The 24,384-nt window shown below is 42.1% G+C and overlaps 1 protein-coding gene and 2 long non-coding RNA genes across 5 annotated transcripts; 2 read left to right on the top strand and 1 right to left on the bottom strand.

Moving 5' to 3' along the window:
- Positions 1–7,622: 7,622 nt before the first annotated feature.
- On the bottom strand, positions 7,623–8,479 carry LOC120301227. The gene is made up of 2 exons (XR_005554841.1): positions 8,280–8,479; positions 7,623–7,780 (listed from the first exon to the last, which is right to left on the bottom strand). It is a non-coding gene; the product is annotated as an uncharacterized LOC120301227 (long non-coding RNA).
- Positions 8,480–8,655: 176 nt separating this feature from the next.
- Positions 8,656–16,124, top strand: SRSF1 (serine and arginine rich splicing factor 1). Of its 3 annotated transcripts, XR_005554839.1 has the most exons (6): positions 8,657–9,090; positions 11,213–11,400; positions 13,663–13,835; positions 14,100–14,286; positions 14,702–14,821; positions 15,612–16,124. XR_005554839.1 is itself a non-coding variant. In XM_039328134.1 (5 exons), exons 1-5 carry the CDS (start codon positions 8,897–8,899, stop codon positions 14,722–14,724), a joined length of 765 nt encoding a protein of 254 aa, XP_039184068.1. In that variant the 5' UTR covers positions 8,656–8,896; the 3' UTR covers positions 14,725–16,124. The 3 variants fall into 3 exon arrangements, 2 of the variants coding, with proteins under 2 accessions (XP_039184068.1, XP_039184070.1); XM_039328134.1 differs by having other exon boundaries at positions 8,656–9,090; positions 14,702–16,124; XM_039328136.1 differs by having other exon boundaries at positions 8,660–9,090; positions 14,100–16,124.
- Positions 16,125–19,235: 3,111 nt separating this feature from the next.
- On the top strand, positions 19,236–23,719 carry LOC120301226. Its single transcript, XR_005554840.1, has 3 exons — positions 19,236–19,294; positions 21,132–21,206; positions 22,840–23,719. It is a non-coding gene; the product is annotated as an uncharacterized LOC120301226 (long non-coding RNA).
- The last annotated feature ends 665 nt before the right edge of the window (positions 23,720–24,384 follow it).

The following is a 24,384-nucleotide window of genomic DNA, read 5'->3' as shown; positions in this document are numbered from 1 at the left end:
TTGTAGTGATTCGCTAACAACTTTGGCAAGAAAGGTTGCAAAATGGGGCAAAACTCATTTAACAATTCTCACCTAGCAACAGAAACTTGCACTCAATTGTGGTCGTACGTCGAGGACTACCCATAACAGTTACCTTAAAGCAGAGGTCTTGAAACATGGCCCTTTTATGATTTGTGGGCTTCAATTCCCAGAATTCCTCAGCCAGGCACCTTGGAGTCCTGGTGGACAATCACTTAACTATGAACCAGCAGTGTGCAGCAGCAACCAAAAAAGCTAATACAATCCTGGGTTGTATAAACAGAGGCATAGAATCAAGATCACGCAAAGTACTAGTACCACTTTATAAAACCCTAGTAAGACCACACCTTGAATACTGCAGCCAATTTTGGTCACCATATCACAAAAAAGATGTTGAGAGTTGGAAAAATTTTAGAGGAGAGTAACTAAGATGATCAAAGGCCTGGAGACCAAAACATACGAAGAACGGCTGCGGAACTTGGGTTTGGCCAGTCTAAAGAAAAGAAGAAACAGGGGAGACATGATAGCAGTATTCCAGTATCTGAGGGGCTGCTATAAAAAAGGGGGTCAGGTTGTTCACCAGAGCACCAGAGGGAAGGACGAGAAACAATGGTTGGAAACTGATTAAAGAGAGAAGCAACCTGGAATTAAGGAGAAACTTCCTGACAGTGAGGACAATCAACCAGTGGAACAGCTTACCCCCAGAAATCGTGGGCACTCCATCACTGAAGATTTTTAAGAAGAGGCTAGATAATCACTTGTCTGAGATGGTATAGCTCAGTGGTGGCAAACCTATGGCACGCGTGCCAGAGGCAGCACTCGGAGCCCTCTCTGTGGGCACACATGCCGTTGTCCCAGCCTTGCCTCCTCCCGTGACCCCCTCCTCACCAGCAACCCCCCTGGAGGAGAGTCGCCCCCGAGCGTGGCCCACATGGAGCACCGCAGCCAAGGACATGGCAGCCAGGCAGCGTAGACAAGACTCTGCCCTCACACCCCATCGCACACAGTTGATGCTGCAGAGCGCGGGCAGAGGGCATGGCTGCCATGGTGCTGCCGGGCTGCCTGGGTCATCTGCGGCGGGCCCTGGAGGTAGTGAGTGGCCCTGCGGGCAGGTGGGGTGGGGGCGGAGCAGGGGGTGGAGCGGGGGCGGGGCCAGCTTTTGGGCATTCAGTCTCTAAAACAGTGTTTCTCAACCTTGACAATTTTAAGGCATGTGGACTTCAACTCCCAGAATTCCACAGCCAGCAATGCTGGCTGTGGAATTCTGGGAGTTGAAGTCCACATGCCTTAAAATTGTCAAGGTTGAGGAACACTGCTCTAAAAGGTTCGCCATCACTGGTATAGCTCCTCCTGCTTGAGCAGAGGGCTGGACTAGAAGACCTCCAAGGTCCCTTCCAGCTCTATTCTATTTTAATTCTCTTGGTACCCAGCAGATTCCCTACCTCATCTGATTTTATTTTTGAAAATGTTATATGATAAAATGGGAAGCTGGAACGTTGCCAAGTTGTGCGAGCCTCTCTGATCCCCTTAAAATAAAGGATGTCTCTGGGACCTGGAGGGATTCTTGGAAAGCAAGATTGGTGGATTGCTTTATCGAGAACTTTGGAAGGGTGCCCAGAGGCCCAGCAGAAGGCAGGCAGAGACCAACATATACTGCAGCAGGAGCAGAAGTATCTGCCGCACCAAAGGATCATAAAACGACTTCAGTGGCCTTGGGCTGTTCATTGCAACACAACGGCCTCTTGTGTACTTGCAGACAACAGCATGGGTGCATGAACAGAAGGGAGCAGAATTTGCCTTGTATCAATGCAGAGGTGTTTTTTGTCATTCCTTCCAGCTCCTCCTCTAGATGCTTCTAGGTAGCAGACAGTCAGAAAGGACTTTATTACCCAACGGTATCCTTGTCGGTGATTTTATAAATCCATCCTTTGAGCTTCAAATCCAAAAGATGTTCACCATCTATCAAAGGTTCTTTCTCCTTGTTTTATTCATGTATCTGTCTGTCAATCAGATTTATATAGTTGCCTATCTCACAAGTGACTTTCGTTTAATATTAAGGAAGGCAGTATTTTCCAACCTCTGCAAATTTTAAGATGTGTGGACTTCAAGTCCCAGAATTCCCTAGCCAGCATGTAATGGCGAATCTAAGATAAGTGGATTTCAGCTCCCAGAATTCTCCTTAGCCAGCTTGTCATTGCAACTCTAAGACGTGTGGACTTCAAATCCCAGAATTCTCTAGCCAGCGTCTTAAAGTTTCCAGGCTGGAAAATATTTTAAGGTTTCTTTCCACTAGGAGAGTTCTGTCCATTATAATCCATCTTTGGAATGCCTGTTCATAGTTACGATGAGCACAAGAGATAGGCCCTTTTCTGGGACAACCTTACTATGGTAGAACAACTCAAGCGTCTTTTGAGCCTTTACTTACTTTCTATTTTATTGCTGTTTTCAAAAAAGATAAGGACTAGCCTTAAGGTGAGATGGAGAAAGGCAAAGGCCCAGCTAAGAAACTCATAGTTGTTTCTTCTTGGTTGGTTTGCCCTCTGGTGGAGGATAAACAGTTGTGTTTCACACTGCCCGTTTTGATTTTACAAAACAGTTTGCCTGTTTCTTTGATGGACAATATTGTCCCATCTGGCAGACTGAGGTAAGATCAAGATGGGGGTCAACTTTGCTTATCAGAAGCACCCTGGGGAGGTTGTAAATGGTGATCATGTGATCTGCGATGCTGCAACCATCATTAAGTACATGCTGGTTGCCAAGTGCTCCAATTTTGATCATGCGACTGTGGGGATGCTGCCACTGTTGTTAAGTGCAAGGAGCAGTCATAACTTGCTTTTTTTCAGCATCAGTCATTAAAGGAATGGTTGTAAGTCAAGGACTAACTGTATTTCTATGCCATGGGGAAGGCAACTGCCAATTGATGGATGTGAGCAAGAGGGTAGAAGCAGAGCCTGGAAAGTAAGGGGAGGATTGTCAGACATAAATAACCACACCTTGAATTCCACTGACTCTTATCTACCACCAATTTGCTTTTACCATTAGTAGTTCAGATTCTTGTAGAGAGCATTAGTATCAGTAAACCTATATCATTTGAACTGCCTGGAGTCCGATTTCCTGCACTTGACAGAGATATAAAGGTAATTTGGAAATAAACCTCCGTTTTATTATCAATGACAGAGACTCGTAGATATAGAACTTTTATTATATACATTAGAAAACTACAACATTACATTAGTTTTCAACAATTGAGGCACTTCTCATAACGTCTTAATAATAATAATAATAGTAAAGTTGGAAGGGACCTTGGAGGTCATCTAGTCCAACCCCCTGCTCAGGCAGGAAACCCTACACCATTTTGGACAAATGGCTGTCCAGTCTTACAAGGTTTGAAATTCTTCTACAAAAAAATCTCCTCCCTGGGAGTGAAGCCACCCTGTAAAAGCATCGTGAACCCATTCGATGCATTTTGTGCTCCTCAGAAAGGAGTTTTGGCACCCAACAAGCGCAGTATCCCAAATTTTCTGTCACTACCTCGTACAAAACAGTCTGAGAAATCGGAGAAAGTGCAGATATTGTGAACCAATGTGACTTCACGGACCTTTTTGTCAATTTCCTTCACAAGTTCATCACTGATGGGCGGGCACTTCTCGCCTCACTGTGCACATCAGTTCATCCATCTTTAAACATGCGACACATTGACGTACGACACCTTCACTCATCACATTTGGTCCGTAAACATTACACAGTTCGTGATGAATTGCAGCTGCCAAAAGTTTTTTCGCACACAGGAATTGTATTGCTGCATGCACTTCACATTTGGTGGGATTTTCTATGGCAGGGTTCATTTTCAATTGATTTAGCGGACGAGTCAACTGCAACACAACCTTCTCCTTCCGCTCCTCACTGCCTACTGAACTACTGCGTATGGCGCCATAGGACGGGCATCGCTATCTCCACCTATTTCTAGCACATGCTCAAACGGAGGTTTATTTCCGAATTGCCCTCATATATGAATGCACCAAAACAATGGGCTGCTTTACTCATAGCTTGATTATGTGAAGCCAAAGGATACAACAATAATGCATAGAGCTCGGAATATATCCCATACTGGGAAGGCCCAACATTTACTGAAGGGTGGGTGGGTGGGAGGGAGGTGTCTGATTCTTTTTTCAAAAAAGGGAATGGTTGTTGGTTTACCTTGTTATGCCTGACAGTTCACAATGGCAAGAAATTCTATGCCCAGTTTTTGGCAATTGCATTATCTGAATTCAGTGCAGACATCTGAAGGGATTCTGCAAAAAGACAAATTCCAACCCGAAGTTCTAACAAATTTAGACAGGATCAAGCTATCAATGGCAATTACAGAATCACAGACAGGAAAGATAGATATACATTAGTGGCCAAAATTGTGGAAACCTTTTGGGAAAAGTGTATTTTTGAGGTTTGATTGCTAATAACACCACTTTTTGGGAGTAGTACCATAAAATTATATATCAATGGAAAGATAATTTAATCAAGAATCTAATGCACCAAAGTTTGTTCAATTATCTGTACTATATTCTATGAAAAGTTATAGCCAAATAACCAGAAAAAGGAAGCTTAGGTTGATATCAGGTAGCTTTCCTTCATCTGATTGTAGCCAATGAGCGTGAGTGTTTAGAGAGCCAATCGGATGTCATCTTGTTTTGGCAATGAGCCAATCAGATCACAGTAGGATTCAGTTATTAATGTCATGTATTGAAGCTGAGAGGAGGACATTTGTCAGTGTGTTATATGATAGCTATCAAGTTGGTTGGGTTTTTTCGTGTTCTTTCATTTAGTGAGCTTGTAAAACATAATAAAATTAAAGTAATGGTGCAAAGAGTTGACTGGTCGCCCAGAAAGCGATTAAGTGAACAAGGCTACGGTTATAAAGAAATTAGAAGAAAAATTGGTGGAAACTTAACCAAAGGTGCCATTTCTACTGTATACTTTTCCCAAAAGGTTTCCACAATTTTGGCCACTACTGTAGATAGATAAATAGATAGATAGATAGAAGATAGATTTATTTCCTGCCTTTATTATTTTTTACAAATAATTCATAGCTGCAAACATATCAAATGCACCTTCCTCCTCCTCCTCCTCCTCTTCCTATTTTAAGAGCTTTAAGAAGCCTGCAATGGGGGTTATGTGTATGCTCATGTGTGCTCTGAATCTCACATTTTGCCTTTGAATTTGGATTTCTGCATAATCCTATTCAATACTACTCTCTGGGGAGAAGAGCAGAAAAGAGAATTGCTGTCCTGTTCATCCTTGGGAAGTTTATGAATGCATTTGATTTGCAGGAGTCTAAATTAAAAACACTCCTCCAGATGGCCATCTAGCCTCCATTGGAACACATCCAATATTAAGGGTTCCACCCCCCCACCCCCCAATATTAAACTAAAATTCCTCTAAGTTACAAGTCCATTTTCCATGCCCTGCATTCTGAACAAAAGGAAGAGAGGTTTTGACCTTCTTCTGTGTGATACTATAGTTGAGGGGTGTATAGCCTTGTCTCCCCCTTCTTTCACCTTCTTTCTCAAGACCGAACATATTTAGCTCTTTTCAGTCTTTCAAAGGACTTACATTTCTAGTTCATCACTGCCCTTTTTGGAACATGTTCCAATTTCACTGACTCCTCTTCTGATTCAACATGGATTCAGTACCCTGGCAATTGTCTTCCCATTTATGATGCTTTATGTTGAAAATTCACTGGATTTGGGAATATAATAGCAGTTAGTTTTCAGTCACTCTAAGCTCAATAAATGCAAGACTTTGCAATAGTGGCGAATATCTGTAGCTCAGGTGTAGGATGAGGGTGAAGGTTCATTCTCCGAGCTTGTGGGTTGATTTCCAACGTTTCGTTATCAGCTAGGTAACCTCTTCAATGGAGTTTAGGGCAATGCAAGACTATTTGTGTAGATGAAGATGACCCTGCTGATGCATGCACTTCCCAAAAAAGCTTTTGATAAAGTTTCAAATTAAAAACACACTTGAATAACATCCCAAATGTGCTTTTTTCCCCCCAAAAGGAAACTGAACATTCTTATTTCCTTTCACAATATTTAGCGTCTCCAGTTCTCAGAAATCTTGAGTAAGATAAGCATTTGTGGGATTGCAGGACAGATCTCTGATGGACGGGTGAATGACAGAAAACTGAAAGTAGGAAGATTTTTACAACTGAGAGAGATAGGAAGGGAGCCCCATTCAGCTTATTCAAGAATGATTTAGAGCAGGGGTCTTCAAACTTGGCCCTTTTATGACTTGTGAACTTCAACTCCCAGAATTCCTCAGCCAGGCATGCTGGCGGAGGACTTCTGGGAGTTGAAGTCCACAAGTCATAAAAGGGCCCAGTTTGAAGACCCAATTTAGAGTCTGTCATACTGGCTCATACTTATGACAATTGCAGTGTCCTGGGGTCCTGTGATCACCTTTTGTGACAAGTCAAGCCAGATTCACTTTACAATTGTGTTACTAACTTAACAAATGCAGTGATTCACTTAACAATCGTGGCAAAATAGGTTGTAAAATGGGGCAAAACTCACTTAACAACTGTCTGACGTAACAGAAATGTTGGCCTAATTGTAGTCATAAAATCGAGGACTAGCTGTATATAAAGTCAGTTACAGGGGGCAATAGGTGCATCCTTGAGAGATCTGAAAAACCAGGTTAAGGACATATCGGCATGGAGAAAAATGTATCCTTGTGGTCGCTAAAAATTGAAAACAACTTAATGGCACATAACCATCAATCTAACAAAACCAACAAATAAGTGGATGATTATTATCCTCAGCTAACTCAGCCAAACACCATCTGGGGATGATGTCTAAATATCTGGAACTCTGAATAGGTAGTCCTCGACTTATGACCACAATTGAGCTCAACATTTCTGTTGCTGAGACATTTATTGAGTTTTGCCCCATTTAATGACCTTTCTCAATACAGTTGTTAATTGAATCATTGTAGTTGTTAAGTTACTAAAATGTTGTTAAGTGACTCTGGCTTCCCCATTGACTTTGCTTGTCAGAAGTTCACAAAAGGGGATCACATGATCCTGGGACATTGCAACCGTCATAAATACAAGTCAGTTGCCAAGCATCCAAATTTTGATCATGTGACCACAGGATTGCTGCAACGATAGTGTGAAAAACAATCATAGATCACTTTTCAGTGCTGTTGTAACTGTTGGTAGAAATTTTAGCCCACTGAATAACACCAAACAGCAAGTTGAAATTAGACAGAGATTTATTGGCTACAACGCTTTGCAAAGCGTGGTGGACTCCAAATAAATATCTGAGCCACACCTAGTCACAGCGAAAACACACATTATATACATTCTATCCCGATGCCTTGGCCCCTCCTCTGAGGTTACAATCTTATCAGAGCCGCCTAAACAAAATACATTATCCCTGCCCCTTACTATTGTGCTTCACCTATTCCCTTATATGTACTTTATCATGAAATCCTACAGCTCAGTGTGGAAATCCTATAGCCTACGTGCAGAATTCTTACAAGGTACGTGTACATGTAGAAATTGTGTAGAAATGTTGCAGTCTACGTGTAGAAATTTTACAGAGTACGTGTCATTTAACTTTATTTTTATTCTAAAAATTTATTCCTAACAGAACTTAGAACAGTCACTAAACAAACTGTTGTACGTTGAGGACTATCTCTATTGGATCCAATTCCGAGATGAAAATTCTTCAATTTATTGATTTCAGCACTGCCCAAGTCCAGGTAGCTGCCAATATAAGGAAAGCAAATTAAAATATGCAATGGAATAAATTAATAAAGTGGCAAATGCAGGCAACCCATCCTGAAGCGTATGCAACAAATGCCAGCTAAACATTCTAACAATTGCGAACATTCCTACATCCGGGAATTGCAGCCTCTCCTTTTGCAAGAACACACGTGAATATAAACACGTGTTTTCTCTGCGTGCACGTTAACGAATTGCAATATCGAGGGAATTTATTTTTTAAAAAAATCTCGGTGATGCGTGTGCCGAGCCTCATTTTTAATGATGCCGTTTGTTTCCTTAACGAGATTTTCTTTTACATGGAAAGGAAGCCTCCCAGGGTGAGTTCTGTGTCAGCGTGTCCACATTTTAATTTTCGTTTCCAGTCGCCGCCTGACCTCAAATCTATTGGCAGCCCTCTTTCTTCGCAATGCAATATGGGAACATTCTTTTCTTTGGCGCCAAGGCAGCCCTTCGCGTGTTGCACTGTGGGATTACTCACCCTCCTTCTTTGTGCAACTCCTTATAAAAGCCGGATCTTCTTCGCGCGGTCTTGTAACGGTTCACGGCCCTAGAGGTTAACGGAAGTCCTCAGCCACGAGGCCTATTTGAAATCAGGTGTTTTCTTTCAAATAAAGGTCCAGAGGGTAACTTAAAAACGCCGCATGTAACGGCGGCACATATCGAACGGCGCCCCGTATTGTTCCATAATAACTTTGGAAAGAAATCTTCGGGGAAGGGGGGGAGGGAAAACTAGAGAGCCGCGCTTGCGCCTTACGAAGGGCGGGAAGGCTGCACTTCTTTCTCCCCCCCTCGGAGTGTGTGACGTCAACGGCGCGGAAGGATCCTTGCGCAGGGCAAGTAGAGCGCATGAGTGGGCGGCCATTTTGTGGCAGCTGAGGGAGTCGGAGCCGCGCTGGTCCTGTTGTTGCCCGTCCGCCTCACCCGCTTTCTTCCTTTCTCTCCTCATTTCCTTCGGTTGGATCGGATCGTCCCGATTTATTCTTTTTTTTTTTTAAAAAATCTTTTCTTTCCCCCCCCTCCGCTGCTTCTCGGGCTCCTTCCCGCTTCTTCTCTCACACACCGACCAACCCAACCGCAGCCATTGCTGACCTCGCCATGTCTGGTGGCGGCGTGATCCGCGGCCCGGCCGGGAACAACGACTGCCGCATCTACGTGGGCAACCTGCCGCCGGACATCCGCACTAAGGACATCGAGGACGTGTTTTACAAGTACGGAGCCATTCGGGACATCGATCTGAAGAACCGCCGCGGGGGGCCGCCGTTCGCCTTCGTCGAGTTTGAGGACCCCAGGTCAGTGGCGGGGACGGGACGGGGGCCTCGCGCGGGGAAAACGCCGGTGAGTGGGGGAGATCCCCTCCCTGAAAAGGGTCTGGGAGCTTCTTTAGGCCAGGCCGGCCGGACCCAGAGCCTCTTAACTCCGGCTCCCATCATCCTCGCCGTTCACGGCTCGGACGATCGAACTGACGGGAAGGGCGGGGCGAGGTAATCGATCGCGGGACAGCCACTCCGATTGGCGTCTTCGCCAATCGTTGCGATATTGTGGAATAGAATAACAGTTGAAATAAAAAGGCGCTTCGGTACGTCGTCGCGTCGTGAGGGATCGGGAGGCATTCAACGGGTCCTGCCCTATAACGAACCCTGTGCATTCATAAGGACGGGTTGGGAAGAGGTGACTAAACTCCTGAGGTGGTGAAATGAAAAGAAGGCCCAGGGGAGAATTGATAGCAGTGTTCCAATATTTGAGGGGCTGTCACAAAGATGAGTGGGCCAACCTATTCTCCAAAGCACCCGAAGGCAAAACAAGAAGGCAGATTCTAATCAAGGAGAGAAGCAACCTAGAACTAAGGAGAAATTTCCTGACAGAACAACTAACCAGTGGAACGACTTGTCTCCAGAAGTTACGAATGCTCCAACCCTGGGAAGTTTTTAAGAACAGATTGGACAACCATCTGTCTGAAATGGTATAGGTCTCCTGCCTGATCAGGGGGTTGGACTAGAAGACATCCAAGGTCCCTTCCAACTCTTAACTCTATTTCATTTCCATGCATGTACAACATGATGCTGTTTTCTATGTCCCTTCACACCCAGTTGTGCCGAGGAAGGTTAGATTGGTGGTTGGTGTGGTCAGAACATGGGAGTATGGGAAGTTGGTTCCTGTCTTAATGGGAAAAATATCTACAGAAGATCTTTTGTGAGGCCATGAAGCTGTAAAGGTAGAAAGTAAAAGCCATTTGGAAGCTTTTCTATGGGAGCTTCTTGTATAGATTGCTTTCCCTCTGCAGCATTTGTGCCTTAATTGGATATGTCCCAAAGGTGCTTTTTTCAAAAAGCAACTGAACTTTGTTTTTCCCTGAAGATGTTTTGCTTCTCATTCAAGAAGCTGCTTTGAGAATGGAAGAAGCTTCTTGGATGAGAAGCAAAACATCTTCAAGGAAAAACAATAGTCCAATTGCTGTTTGAAAAAAATCACCTTTGGGACAACAGCTATGACCTGGAGGACCGAGAATCTCCATACACATTTATCAGGATCTACTTAGCAGGATCCCTCTTGCAAAAATTGAGAAAGGGATCAAATCCAAGAATGTTGATCTCTGGCCTGTGCAAAGTGAAGTGGAATCCACCAAGTTTTGGAGATGTTTATTTGGAGTCCAAAAGCTAATTTCAAAACCAGTGGCATAACAATTTATGGAATAGATACAAAATACCAGTTTTAGCTGAGTATTGGGCCTAGCTGTTTTTTAAAGTGATACAGCCTTGCTGCTTATTCTGAGGAGACACAGCTTCTATCACTTGACAATGTATATGCTTAAAGGTCCTGATCCATTATTTAGCAATGAATTTACCCATATATTTGTGCGTTCATTGCTATTAAAGCCAGATTCTAAATTGACATTTGAATAAGTAAATAGCCTTTTTTTTTTTACAAATTAAAAGGCCACTTTTTCCTTTTAATTAATGAACATTCAGAAGGGAAAAATGAAAACTAAGAAAATGGAAAATACAGTAGTAAGCTTCTGTATTCATACTCACTGTGCGGGTAATATTTTAATTCAACTTTGTTCCCAAAATATATGCATTCAGATTTTTTCCCCTCTTGGAATCTAAAATTTCTAACTACCTTGTTTTGCATGTTACTCTACTCAGTTTAAACAAACAGCATTGCTTTTTATACATATACTAAAAATTAATACATTACTTTGTAGAGTTGTGCTGCAATGTTAGAATATTACTTAACTTACAGAAGAATGTGTGTAGTTGTAATGCTGTTGGGACAACGTCTTCTCTTTTTATAGATTGAAGATAAAGGCTAGCTTCCTCCTTGTAATGTATTCCTGGAAGGCCTGTGATGCAGCTGTCAATCGGGAACCTTGGATCTAAGCTCAGTGTGGTTTTCTTTTTTCTATTCTTGCAGGGATGCAGAAGATGCAGTGTACGGACGGGATGGATATGATTATGATGGATACCGTCTACGGGTGGAGTTCCCTCGAAGTGGTCGGGGCACTGGCAGAGGAGGAGGAGGAGGCGGTGGAGGTGGTGGGGCCCCAAGGGGCAGATATGGACCCCCATCGAGGCGTTCTGAATACAGAGTGATAGTATCAGGTAAGTTTTTCCCCTTGGGCTAAAATAAATTTCTCCAGTTTCATCTTTGAAAATGATTTGACTAATAATTGAATAAAATTGTTGATGGAGTATATTTATCTAAGCCAGAGTGTCAAACTGCCGGCCCACGGGCCAGACGCATCATCCAGAAGCCGCGCCCACCCCATTGCCGGCAATGGCAAAACCGTCCCAATATATCGCGTGACGTCGCGAGTCTAATCTAAGCTATCTTTCCGTTTTCTGGGTATTTAATTAGCTCATGAGTTGGCATCTTGAAAATCTGTACATTGTTCCAAATTTCCCCTCAAAATACTAGATACTGCAAATAATCATGTTGATATACAGCAGTGTTTTTCAACCTTGACAACTTTAAGGCATGTGAACTTCAACTCCCAGAATTCCACAGCCAGCATTGCTGGCTGTGGAATTCTGGGAGTTGAAGTCCACATGCCTTAAAGTTGTCAAGGTTGAGAAACACTGATATACAGCATCATGTTGAGATGAAACCATTTAAAGTTTATGTTTCTGTTGCATGTGGGCCCTTCAAAACTACTAACGGTGAAAAGCAATAATAAAATTAAAATTTATGAAAGAAAATGCAGATAATTGAAGAACATGTAATTTTGCTGGTGAATCAACTGCATTTCTAGACAAGGTAGATTGCTGTAAATAACAATAATAGGGCTACGCTAACTTTCTGGTCTAAAGAATTCCACAACTCAAAGGGAGCCCATGGGAAAGCCCTTTTCTTTTCCCTTGTGCCTTTCAGTCTTTGGTTGCGCTTCAGTTGTAAGATAAAAGAATGCTTTAGCCACTGGATTTTGGAGACAGAGAAGTTGGTCCTGGAGGAGGTAGTTAAAATATTTTATGTGGGCTTCCAGAATAAGCACCTACATGCTTTAAACTGAGTTGAGAATCACAGTGTAGAGTTTAAAATAACATAATCCTGTAAGCAAGCACTCATTTGCATTCTGACTAGTCATAGTTTCTGTACACTCTTCAAAGCAGTTCTTAAATAGCACACATTACCATAATTCTATTTTTTTAACTAAATGCAAAAAAGAAGAGGAAAAAGACGTATAAAATATGTACTGTGTTTTCCCGAAAATAAAACCGGGTCTTTCTTTTTTTTTTCCTCGAAAAGAGGCACCAGGTCTTATTTTCAGGGCATGTTTTACCTCCGGCACTGACAACTCCGCCCAGCCGGTCCACTTCTTTTGGGGGACTGAAGGAACAGCTTCATTCTGCAGCTGCATTCCAGCCTGCATTTTGCAGTCAGGCCTTTCGGGAAGGCCTATGCAGCCAAGTACCGAGCTATGGATTCAATCCATATCTCAGTTCTCTGCTGCAGAGGTCTTGCTGAACCAAACTGTGGATTTAATCCATAGCTCGGTTCTTGGCTGCACAGACCTTCTGGAAAGGTCTGTGACTGAGAAATGCAGGCCCGGCTGCAGAAGATGTCGCAGAAGGAGTGGGCCGGCGAGGAAAGGCCTGGCTGCAAGGTAAATGGGTATGGGGCTCGTGGGTCAGACCACACCCCCGCCCTAGCTTGATTTTTAAGTATGCCTCACCCCAAAACTAGGATTGTCAGCTTGTCACTTTTTAAACAATTCATACATACAGGTAGTCCTTGACTTTTGACCACAATTGGGGCCGGAATCTTGGTTGAGTGAAATGGTTATTAAAAGAGACCAGTGACTGCTTCACTCAACAATTGCAAACTCCACAGCAGGTATCCCTTTACTCTGGACCTAGAAATCCTCCTTGCCAGGATTTTGGCTCATCATCTCTGTAGGTTGGCTGAGAGAGCTGCCTGCTGAAGGATTTCAGCTCTATGCCTACTTGGATTGATGAAATCCTCCAGCAGAGACCAGAAGGAGTTCTCTTGGCAGCCGCAGCAGCTTGAAACCTTCCTTGCTAGCTTTTCCATTGACTTTCTGTGGAAACAAGCAAAGAAGATGATAAATGAGGATCAAGTGTAAATGGGTTGCCAAGCAACCAGATTGTGATCACATGACTGCGAGGTGGGGCATTTTACAGCATTTGGATGTTCTTTACAGGCTGTAAAGTACCCTTTACAAGGCCATTATTTATTCAAACCTCTTGAAATGGTCAAAAGTCAAAGACTACTTATAATTTGAAGGAATATGGGTTTAAAACTATGATTAGTATATGAAATGAATAATTTCCAGTGTGCACAGGACTAAGTTGAGGAATGCCTGCATTTCACTAGCAATAACTTAACAACTGTCTCTTGTTCAGGACTGCCTCCCAGTGGAAGCTGGCAGGATTTAAAGGATCACATGCGTGAAGCAGGTGATGTATGTTATGCTGATGTTTTCCGAGATGGAACTGGTGTCGTGGAGTTTGTTCGGAAAGAAGATATGACCTACGCAGTGCGAAAACTGGATAACACTAAGTTTAGATCTCACGAGGTAGGTTTTTCCATTTAATATTTTAGCAAGAATTGGATACAGAGGGTTGGATATGGATGCAGTAAAACTGAAGGTAAGGAAGTGCTTTCTGTTTATAGTATTTAAAAATGTAGAAAGGGCTCGTTGGGTGTCATGTTTAAGTAATGTACGGGAGAAGTAATGCAACATTTCTTGTTTAAAAAAAAATCTTCAGTCTATCAGCATGCCTGCAAAGACTGTTTAAAAACTTAGACCTTTCAATCGAAAGTTGTGTCTATTTGATAGGGAGAAACTGCCTACATCCGTGTTAAAGTTGATGGCCCAAGAAGTCCGAGTTACGGAAGATCTCGTTCCCGCAGCCGTAGTCGTAGCAGAAGCCGTAGCCGAAGCAACAGCAGAAGTCGCAGTTACTCCCCGAGACGAAGCAGAGGATCTCCACGCTACTCTCCCCGTCACAGCAGATCACGTTCTCGTACATAAATGATCTTTAATAGTGCTCCTTTTTGTAGAAATTCTCCATGTTGTATGCAGTTTTCTTTTGCCCATATATAGTCCATTCTTTTAGGGAAAAAAAAGATCAGAATTGAAACTGTTTTACTGAAAATTGGCTAAAGTGTTGAATTGCAGTTTTGTATGATACCCCTAGTGAGTATTTGTTCTTTAACATCAACATTCCCCTGCATCTTTCATAAATTGTATTTTAACATGTCCTAGTCAGGGTTCTTTCTAGCTAGTTTGCTGCCCACTCTCTCTTCCAACTGTGATATTGCTGTATAAAATGTCTTTGTTCAGCTATGGTTTATACAAGCTTGGGATGTTGGGGTTTAAATTGTCTCTTTTGGGGGAGCTTACATTTTTATCTTGCCTTTTCATGTGTCTTTCTGTAGACATATCTGAAGAGATGGATTAAGAATGCTTTGGATTAAAGGATTGTGGAGCACATGTCAATCATTTTAGGATTGTCAAAAGGAGGATTGAGGAGGATCAGATCAAAAATGGAGGCAATGGTATGACTCCAAGTGCTATTGTCACAGATTAAATTGGCAGTATTGACCTTATACAGAGAGAGCAGTGAAATAGGCACGCCTGTTCTCTATTGTTCCACTCATTTTCTAGTTAGCTGAAGTTTTCTGACTACCGCCATGACAATTGTGGCTCAGCTGGATCCATGTGGGATGGTGGGGGTGTACTGTGTCAGTTGATTACAGGTGTTGCCCATTTTTATCCTTGTAACATGCAGGTTTTTCAGACATGGAAGTATAATCTCAATACTGCTAAAATCTGCATGTCCTCTGTGTGACTGATAGAGCATTGCTGTTTCATCTTAAATGTAATGGAATGGAAGCAGTGGGGGGGGGGCACACTGGGGATTTCTTTCAGTTTTCCCTCTTCCCCTGCAAGATAAATCAGAACTGAATCTGATAACTTCAGTTAATCTTGTTACTTTTTAGACTGAATAATGAGCTTTTAGTTTTGGCCTTGATAGTTCTAGCAGCAGAATTTGGCAACTTCATAACACTTTTTTTTCAACCACAAAACCTGTAATGCACATATAGTAATTGAAATGTTGAAATTATCAGTTATCCTTTGTAAATATTAGGATGTTTCTTCCAAATGATTAACACTGCTAAAATTTGAGCTTCACAATACAAAAGTTTGTCTTGGGGAACTGATAGTTATCAATGCCTGTTTTTTATTATTCAGTGGCAGACATAACTGATCATTCCCCAGAATCCTATTTTTCATTACGGTATCTAACTTTTTGCCTCCTCTTTTTTGGTTTTGCTGGTTATAAAGGTTTGGATTGGAGAGGGCTCACTGGATCCCAATCCTTGGAGCTGGATCATTGGATTCAAATCATAATGTGGATAGGATAGGGAGGATCAATTTCAAGGATTCATGGAGCGGGATCAGATTACCAGGAACATAGGAGTGGATTCCTGCCCCAACCAAACCGCACTCGTATGGAGTTTTATTCAACTCAATTGGCTATTCCAAAGATTTTTTTTTTCCTATTTTTGACGATTGGAGCCCATCCATAAGATGCACGATGGAGTTTTCATTTTTTTTGTAAAAGGAGCAAAGCAAGGACCTGGAGAGGTACGCTGGAGCATTCTCCTTGGAAGGATTCAGCACAAGTAGATGGTAAATGTTAAAGGGGAAAAAAGGGGGGGTTGTTTATAAATGTTAAACCAATAAGTCATTTACCTAAATTTAACAACGCAAAGAAATTGGAGTCTTTAAGATTAAGTAGGCTTTAAATTGGCTATTGCCTTTTTCTTTTGACAAATAAAATTTTATAAAAAAGTGCATGGTGGTTTTGTTGTATTAAATAATGCCCATATATGTTGTTCTTCTGCTATGATGAATTCACTTAAGTTCCTCTGATTCTTGGCCTGGTAACGGACTGGGCTTCATCTTATACTTTTTGGCCCGTTCATACGCGTTGCAGCACTGGTAGTAGCCTGGGCACAAATAAGCCCTGATGAAAAGGTATGAGAATGAAGATAATAAACATCCTGGAGCTTACAAGGTCAGGCACACAGAAGGAAACCCTTGGCTGCTCCAGCATGAGGCATAGCCAAGGGTTCGTGCAACTTGGTGAGTGCAGAATATGGATGATCAGGTAAGAGCTACAGAATTCTATATCAGATAGGACTGGTTGATAAACAACTGCTTTAGCTTCACATGGATAATCCTTGAGGTATGAACTGCCTGTGGTTAACTTCTGTAATCTTAACATTCTTGCACAGTTTTTAAAGTGTTAACAGTTGGCTCTTGATTAAAAATTAATGGAATTTCCTAAGGGGTTATTGAAAATACTTGGTCAGGGCCCATCCTCTCAGCAAGCCCTGGTTTCCATCTTGGTGCCACATTAGTAAACTCCATCAATGTTTTTATAAAAAAAATCTCTCCAACGATAGCATGGAAATGGTTTTCTATTGCTGCTTTTCTAATACAATCTACAGCCCTGGTTTTCCCAGGCTGCCCAGAGTTAACGGGAATTGGGTGGCATATACATCTAATACAATGGTACCTCAGTACTTACCAGTAATTGGTCTTGGATGCATGATGAGTACCAAATTTTCCCCATAAAAATAATGTGAGTCACAAGGCAGCTGACACCAACGTGCTGCCTTGTCGGTTGAGCACCAAACTGAGTACCGGGACAAAATTTGTGTATCAAAACGCATTTAAGTGCCAAATTTGATGAGTCTCAAAGCAGTTGAGGTACCACAGTAAATTGACTCCTATCAAAGATCTTGGCAACCTGGCTGCACTTCGCTTCCAACATCAGAAAAAGCCATGGTGTAAAATAATCTAGGATTCATTATGCCTCTGGGACAAGGATATTAATCTCAGAGATGCTTCTTAAAGGTATGATAGAATTGATTTTGCACTTGCATAAATCATTTTAGGGTTATATGCTGTATAAGGGATATGCCCTATTTAGGGATATGTTCTATATTAGATATTAAGGCTACCTTTCTGGATCCTTCTCAAAAAGATAAAATAACAGTCCTTACAGAAAAGGTTAAAGCCCACCAACTGTAAAAAGTATTGGGTCAGTTGACAAGCATTTAAGTAGCATTTTTTGGGGAATAACAAGCAGTTGATTCTAACTGCATATGCAGATAGTCCTGGACACCATTTGTTTAGAGACCATTTGAAGCTACAATGGCACTGAAAAAGGTGACAACTAGTCCCCTGACTTAATAACTGCTACAGCATCCTCATGATGAAAATTAAGGAGTTTGGCAACCAGCATGTATTTGCTGACTTCAGGTCATACGATCCCCACATGTAACTTCTCCAAGCAAAGTCAATGGAGGAAGTGGGATTCTCTTAACTGCAGCGATTTGCTTAACCATGGCAGAAATAGTCATAAAATTGGGCCTAGCTGACTAACAACCGCTTTGCTTAGCCTTAGTATAAATTCTGGGCCTAATTGTAAGTCGAGAACTACTTATACCTTACAAAAAGATTGAAGTAAGACTGAAAACATCTCAAAATAGAGATGGAAGCAATAGGATATTTGAAGTGTGTAAAAATATTGACTGAGTCTCTCCTTAGGCAGATCCAAAAGACTAGCAAGACACTAAATTCTTCAGCAGCCCATGATCTATTATTTTCCCTATTAAGTTTTCTGTTTAATGAAGTCTTGAACTTGATGATTGGGTAGGGATCCCTACTCAATCATGAATCCTGCTGGTTATTATGGACTGCTAAGTTTATTCATTCCTCCCAGAACTATTAGAGTTGACAAGAAACACTTCTCATATGTTTATGATGCTATACAGATAGTCCTCATTTAGCAACTACAATTGGGACCGACAACCTGGTCATTAAGTGAAGTCACTAGGTGAAACTGCAACTAATCTTTGGTTTTCCTTTGCTTTACAGACCTGAGATGGTCATAAGTGCGAGGATTGGTTTTTACTTTTTTATCACTGTCATATAACTAAACAGTCGTTAAATGAGACAGTTGCCTTTTTTGGTATAATTAATGTGGCAACTGTTGAATTAGGACAATCTGTACTTGTTCCAGCTGAAGGGATCCTGTCCCCCTTGAGCATGCGCTACATAAAATTTTGATAGCTTCAAATTCCTCACATAAATCAGACTTAAGGACTTAAGATTTAAAGTCTTAAGTTTCCTCACAAAATTTGAAAATAAGCTTTTGAATAACTGCTGCGTCAAAAAGTTGCAGAGCTGTATAATGACATTCTAGTGAAAACAGCTCTTGCTTGTTTACTAAAGGTTTAAGAATCACAATAACGAAATAAGCCCTTAGATGTAGCAGGGGAATGTTGGTAAATCAGACCTGTAATTAGATTGTGATTTGTTCTTGTAAACACCTGGTTCTATAGCTTCAGGCTGAAGGTTTTCAGCCTATATACGCTCTGGGCAAGCACCTAGGCTGACGCTCATAATGATGAAAATGATAGTTGTATATAATTGCCCTGAGGTCACATTACTAAATTTGGTGTTTTTTTTTTTCTTTTTTGGTATATGCACCTGTGCAATGAAAAAATAAGACCTCTGAGGCAAAGTAATCTCTAGACCAGGTGTGCTCTACCTGTGGCCCAAGGGCTTCATGCACTCCTGGATAGCTAGTAATGTGGCCCCACAAGATTGTAAAAAAATAGATTAAAAATGAACTTTGTTGTTTATATACATTGTATTATATATTTGATGTATGGCCCAGGCAAGCCAAAAGGATGGACACCCATACTCTAGACCAGTGGTTCTCAACCTTTTTAATGCCGCGACCCCCAACCGGTTATAGGTCAAGGACTACCCAACCGGTCATAAGTCGAGGACTACCCAACCGATCGTAAGTCGAGGAATTTGCCTGCCTGGGAGCGCCGCACATGCGTGGTGCCGCCCCCTGTGCTGGCCGAGGTGTAGCTGGCAAGCGGCAGAGACGACGCAGGCCAACCACCGGCTGGGCCACCAGCTGGCCCAGCCCAAGGGAGGTAAGGCACCCGCCGGGCCCCACGTGCGCCAGCAACCCTCCCTGCGCCCGCCGGCCTCCCACCCCTGGCCCTCTTACATTTTTAGTAGTTGCTCAGCAGGGAGGGGTGGAAACTTCCAGACACCTCGCCTTCGCTGCAGACAACTTGCAGCACTGTTTGCAGAATGGGACTTTTGGCGGGCTCAGCAGGGCAGAGACAGCCTGGACAGTTCCTATTGGCTTTTGAAAGCCAATAGAATTAGACTCTATTCAAGAGAGTCTATTCTATTGGCTTTCAAAAGCCAATAGAATAAAAGGGAGTAGCACAGCTAAAGAAAAGGGGGGGGGAATGGCGGACTGCGTTGTTTGGCGACCCCTGTGAAATGGTCGTTCAGCCCCAAATGGGGTCCCGACCCACAGGTTGAGAACCACTGCTCTAGACTAACATAGTCTAGAATACGGACCGCTACTGGGGAAGTATATATTTTCATTATATTTTCTTTCAGTCATATATTGAATAAATCAATGGTTTATGAAGCCTTAGAGCAGTGGTTCTCAACCTTTCTAATGCTGTGACCCCATAATACAGTTCCCCATGTTGTGGTGACCCCCAACCACTTATACATCATCGGGTGCCAGGGGCATGGCCAAAGAAAAGGGGAAAAAATGGCGGACAGCCTTGTTTGGCGACCCCCATGAAATGGTCATTCGACCCCCAATGGGGTCCCGACCCACAGGTTGAGAACCACTGCCTTAGAGGCAGCATCGAGAACTCTTAAGCTGTAGTTTTTAATTTAACAGCAGAGGGAAATTATCAAGTAAATCTGCTTTATCGCACAATCACTTGTCAATGAGATGGGCAGCATACAAAGTTACTGAATAAATAGGAATATGGATCTCTATTAAAGTGGGTTAAATGGCCTAGCATGTTTTGCAGGGGAAAGATAATTTTCAGGTGTCAAATGATAAACTAGAAAAACCAAAGACCTGATTTTAGGAAAATCATAGTTTTCCCAGTTCAGGGCTCAATTGTATAATACTCTGCAGTGCTAAAATGGAGGAAGAGGATAGTTGGCAAAAAAAATAATAATTCTGATTTCAAACTTGATCTTGGAGAACAAAATATAAACTTTTAACTTACATGGAACCTGATTAATTTGTTTTTTTTTAAATGTATTAAAAATTGCTATAGGCATTCCTAAAATATATCAGGAAACAGACCAGTGCCTATCTACTTGCCCATTGCTCCTGAGATAACTAGCAAAATGACAAGTTTTCGATAAACAGTAAACTTTTATCTGTGAACCAGGTTAAAATCTAAAGTTTTGCCTTTAGAAAAAAAATGCCCATAACTGTTTCCTTTTGATAACAGTTCCCAGATAACATCCCAGTGGATGGCATGCTTGGGCTCAGATGTACATTACTTTAATGTACACATATCAAAATCAATTGAAAAGTTACTTATTGGTTGCTTTCCAAATGTTTGAGGCATTGGAAAATTATTCGAGTCTGTGACTTAAATTAGAATATTCAAGTCGCTATCCAGACTCTGCCCATGTGTGAGTTATGAAATATAGCATATTTGGGGGGAAATGTTTTTTTGTTTTGTTTTGTTTTGTTTTTTAAAAAGGATATGTGATGCTGGCTTCTCAGGTGATGGGGCTTTGTCCCTTCTTTCAACTATTTGTAAATAGTCCGTATTCTGGCATTTTACTCAGTGCTTCAGCCTTGTATCAACAGTGAATAGCACTATTATCTTTATGAAGAAACTCTTGTTAATGTCACATGTGCATTTTTTAGAGTGGGCATGGCTTTTCATGCTTCAGAAATGGACTAGCAAATCTGGTCTCTTTCCACAGGGTGGCCACTGAAGGACCATTGTCAAGAGAATCTGACTGTTTCCTCCACATGAGCCTTTCAGCCCTTATCACATGGTAGCTACATGGAATAACACTTCTCTAGCTGCTTCTCCCTTCTCATCCAGCCACTAGAACAGAAACAGCAAAAAAAAAGTCCTGATTTTTTTTAAAAAAGAAATTTGGTAGAAAAGCAAGCATGCAAATTCAGACTTGCTTAAAGTGGGAAATTTTCCAGCCCATATCTTGCTTGCTAGTAAACATTTCCATGTATTCTCTTTTTCAAATCACTTGCAGCATAATGTGAAGTGAGAGAAAAGGGAATGGTGGGCAAATCATGATAGTATATGAGCTATGGCAAATATTTCCCAGATTCTGCTTCACGTATTGTAGAAAGTGCTTCCTGTGGTTTATTTCTGTAATCCTCTGGATTGCCTTAGATCAGTGGTTCTCAACCTGTGGGTCGGGACCCCATTTGGGGTCAAACGACCATTTCACGGGGGTCACCAAACAACGCAGTCCGCCATTTTTTTCCCCCTTTTCCTTAGTTGTGGTACTCCCTTTTATTCTATTGGCTTTTGAAAGCCAATAGAATAGACTCTCTTGAATAGTCTAATTCTGTTGGCTTTCAAAAGCCAATAGGAATTGTCCAGGCTGTCTCTGCCCTGCTGAGCCCGCCAAAAGTCCCATTCTGCAAACGGTGCTGCACCAATTGAGTACTCCTCGACTTACGACCGGTTGAGTAGTCCTTGACTTAACGACCGGTTGGGGGTCGCGGCATTAAAAAGGTTGAGGACCACTGCCTTAGATCCTCAAATGTTTCTGTCTTGCCTTGTTTATTGGAGATTTCCTGATACCGGTCTTTCCAATGCTCCTTTATCTTGCTTGTCAAAGATCTGAAGGATCGGTTACCCTCGGTCTTTGGGATTGTGGAGCATTACCTGAATCAGTCCTGAATTGTACAAACTGGATGTTGGAAATTTTTTAGTGGAAATAGTTTTCTCTTGTCGCATTACAAATGCATTTATCAAAATGTCTGGAAGAAAATTGACTAAACCAGTGGTTCTCAACCTTTTTAATGCCGCGACCCCCAACCGGTCGTAAGTCGAGGACTACTCAACTGGTGCAGCACCGTTTGCAGAATAGGACTTTTGGCGGGCTTAGCAGGGCAAAGACAGCCTGGACAATTCCTATTGGCTTTTGAAAGCCAATAGAATTAGACTCTATTCAAGAGAATCTATTCTATTGGCTTTCAAAAGCCAATAGAATAAAAGGGAGTAGCACAGCTAAGGAAAAGGGGGAAAAATGGTGGACCCCCGTGAAATGGTCGTACAACCCCAAACGGGGTCCCGACCCACAGGTTGAGAACCACTGGACTAAACAGTCCAGCTAAAGTACTTGGCAAGAATTTTACAGAATATATGTGTTCATCTGACAAGACGTAACCCTAGCCTCTGTGGAGTCTCATGAGATTTTTTGAGATAAAAATGGAAGCCAACTGAGCTGGTGAAGTTTGAAAGGGCAAATTACGATAATCTTGCCAAAAAGATGTTTTTAATAGTCTTGGGGAAATCAGAATTCAACAATGGGTTGTGATTCCCACAATGTGAAATAGATAGGCAATTTAGGCTTACATGGACTTCTAGATGTCTATTGTTAATCTGCTTAACGTGCTGTTTTTTCCCTCCCCTTCCTCCATGTTACCGTTCAGAAAACTTTGAAAATAACCAGGAAAACCAGGAAGTGAAAGCTGAGCTCCCTGGCTGCTCTTAGGTTGCATATCATTCCTGTTAACTGATGACTGGGTGCATGGAGACGTGGACCTCTGCTAGTGGATGATTTGCACATGGAGCCAGGAGAGGATTCCAAAAGACAAACCGTCCGCCTTTACATTCCCTTGCAGAACGGTTCACCCGTGCAGAGGAGGAGGAGTCCAGTTTTTATTGGTGGGAAACATTAGGGTGATATTTCTGCAACAACACTGCCATCGTGTTTTCAAGAACCCACCTCCTCCCAAGAGTTGGTTATGTAGCATTGCCGTAGTTAAAGGATTATAACTCTTGACCTTTGCTGGACAAAAGATGGGGTTGGGGGCCATGTTAATGAATATCTTAAAATGCAGCCGCTCTCAACATCTGTAGAGAAAGGCCTGACATTATTGTGGTTGATAGTTTGTTTTGTGGGTCAGCCTAGGATGATCTACGGGCCAGGTGCCTATCAACTTAAGCTCTAAATACATTGGTACCATAATGGGTCTAGAAAGCTGTGCACATCTGTACTGATAGCATCTAGCAACTGTTCAAACCATTAACCTGATGTGCAGCTCTGGTCAACATCTGGAGAGCATTAAATTTCAGTGGAACGAGGGAGGTATGTGCCAGTGGACAAGCTCTGCTGGAATCCATCAGCCTTCATCATCCATTTAAGGTAAAGTCTGTTTTTAGTTTGACTTCTAGGGACTTAACAGACTTGTCCGTGTTTTGGCTTTTAAAATCTAGCCTATAGGCTTCACACTATTTCCATCCCAAGTGTGAAGGAGGCCTGAGCCTGCTTAGCTTCTGAGCCAGTAAAAAGCCCAGACATGGGATGCCTTCTAATTTAAAAAAGAAAACTTGGGAATGCAGTGAAGCATTAGCTTCTAGAATAATTCTTATTGAACCAAGTGCTAAAGAGTGTCACACATAAACAGTTCATAGGAATTGATGGCTGGCTGTAATTCAGCGCTTGGAAGTGAATCCAACTGCAAAAAAAGGATCACAGTGAGCTAAGTTGGTAGAGAAAATGCTAGGACCAGGGAAAAAAGAGAGAGAAGTCCTCCAGTTTGCTTTTGGTGAATTGTTTTAAGGCTTGAATCAGAGGATTCTTTTTTGTATATAAACATGCCTTTCAATAATTTCTGTAGAAGTCCAAGGACAGATTCTTGAAATTCCAGATTTGCCCAGAAATTTGCCTGTCTCCGCTTGTGAGAATTTTCCACTCCTCCCTTGACTTCTATCGTTCTCACCTGTTCTCAAGAAAATTGGAAAATATGGTACACCATAACTACTAAGGCTCTGTACATGATGGAATCCCATTGGATCTACAGCAAATGGATGAAGTTGGGGCTCCAGACGCCAAGTGCAGACTAGTTCCAATGGCTTATTTCCATTAACAGTGAATGGACTGGTTTATGTTCTGTGTAGATCAAGGCCCAAGTACATAATGGCTTTTAAATTATATATGTTTTTAAAATATTTTAATATAAAAGGTCAGGATG

Source organism: Crotalus tigris, unplaced genomic scaffold (assembly GCF_016545835.1).
Source record: "Crotalus tigris isolate CLP2741 ecotype Arizona unplaced genomic scaffold, ASM1654583v1 scf7180000024371.1489680, whole genome shotgun sequence".
NCBI lineage: Eukaryota > Metazoa > Chordata > Lepidosauria > Squamata > Viperidae > Crotalus > Crotalus tigris.
This window is presented reverse-complemented; position numbering and strand designations above follow the sequence as displayed.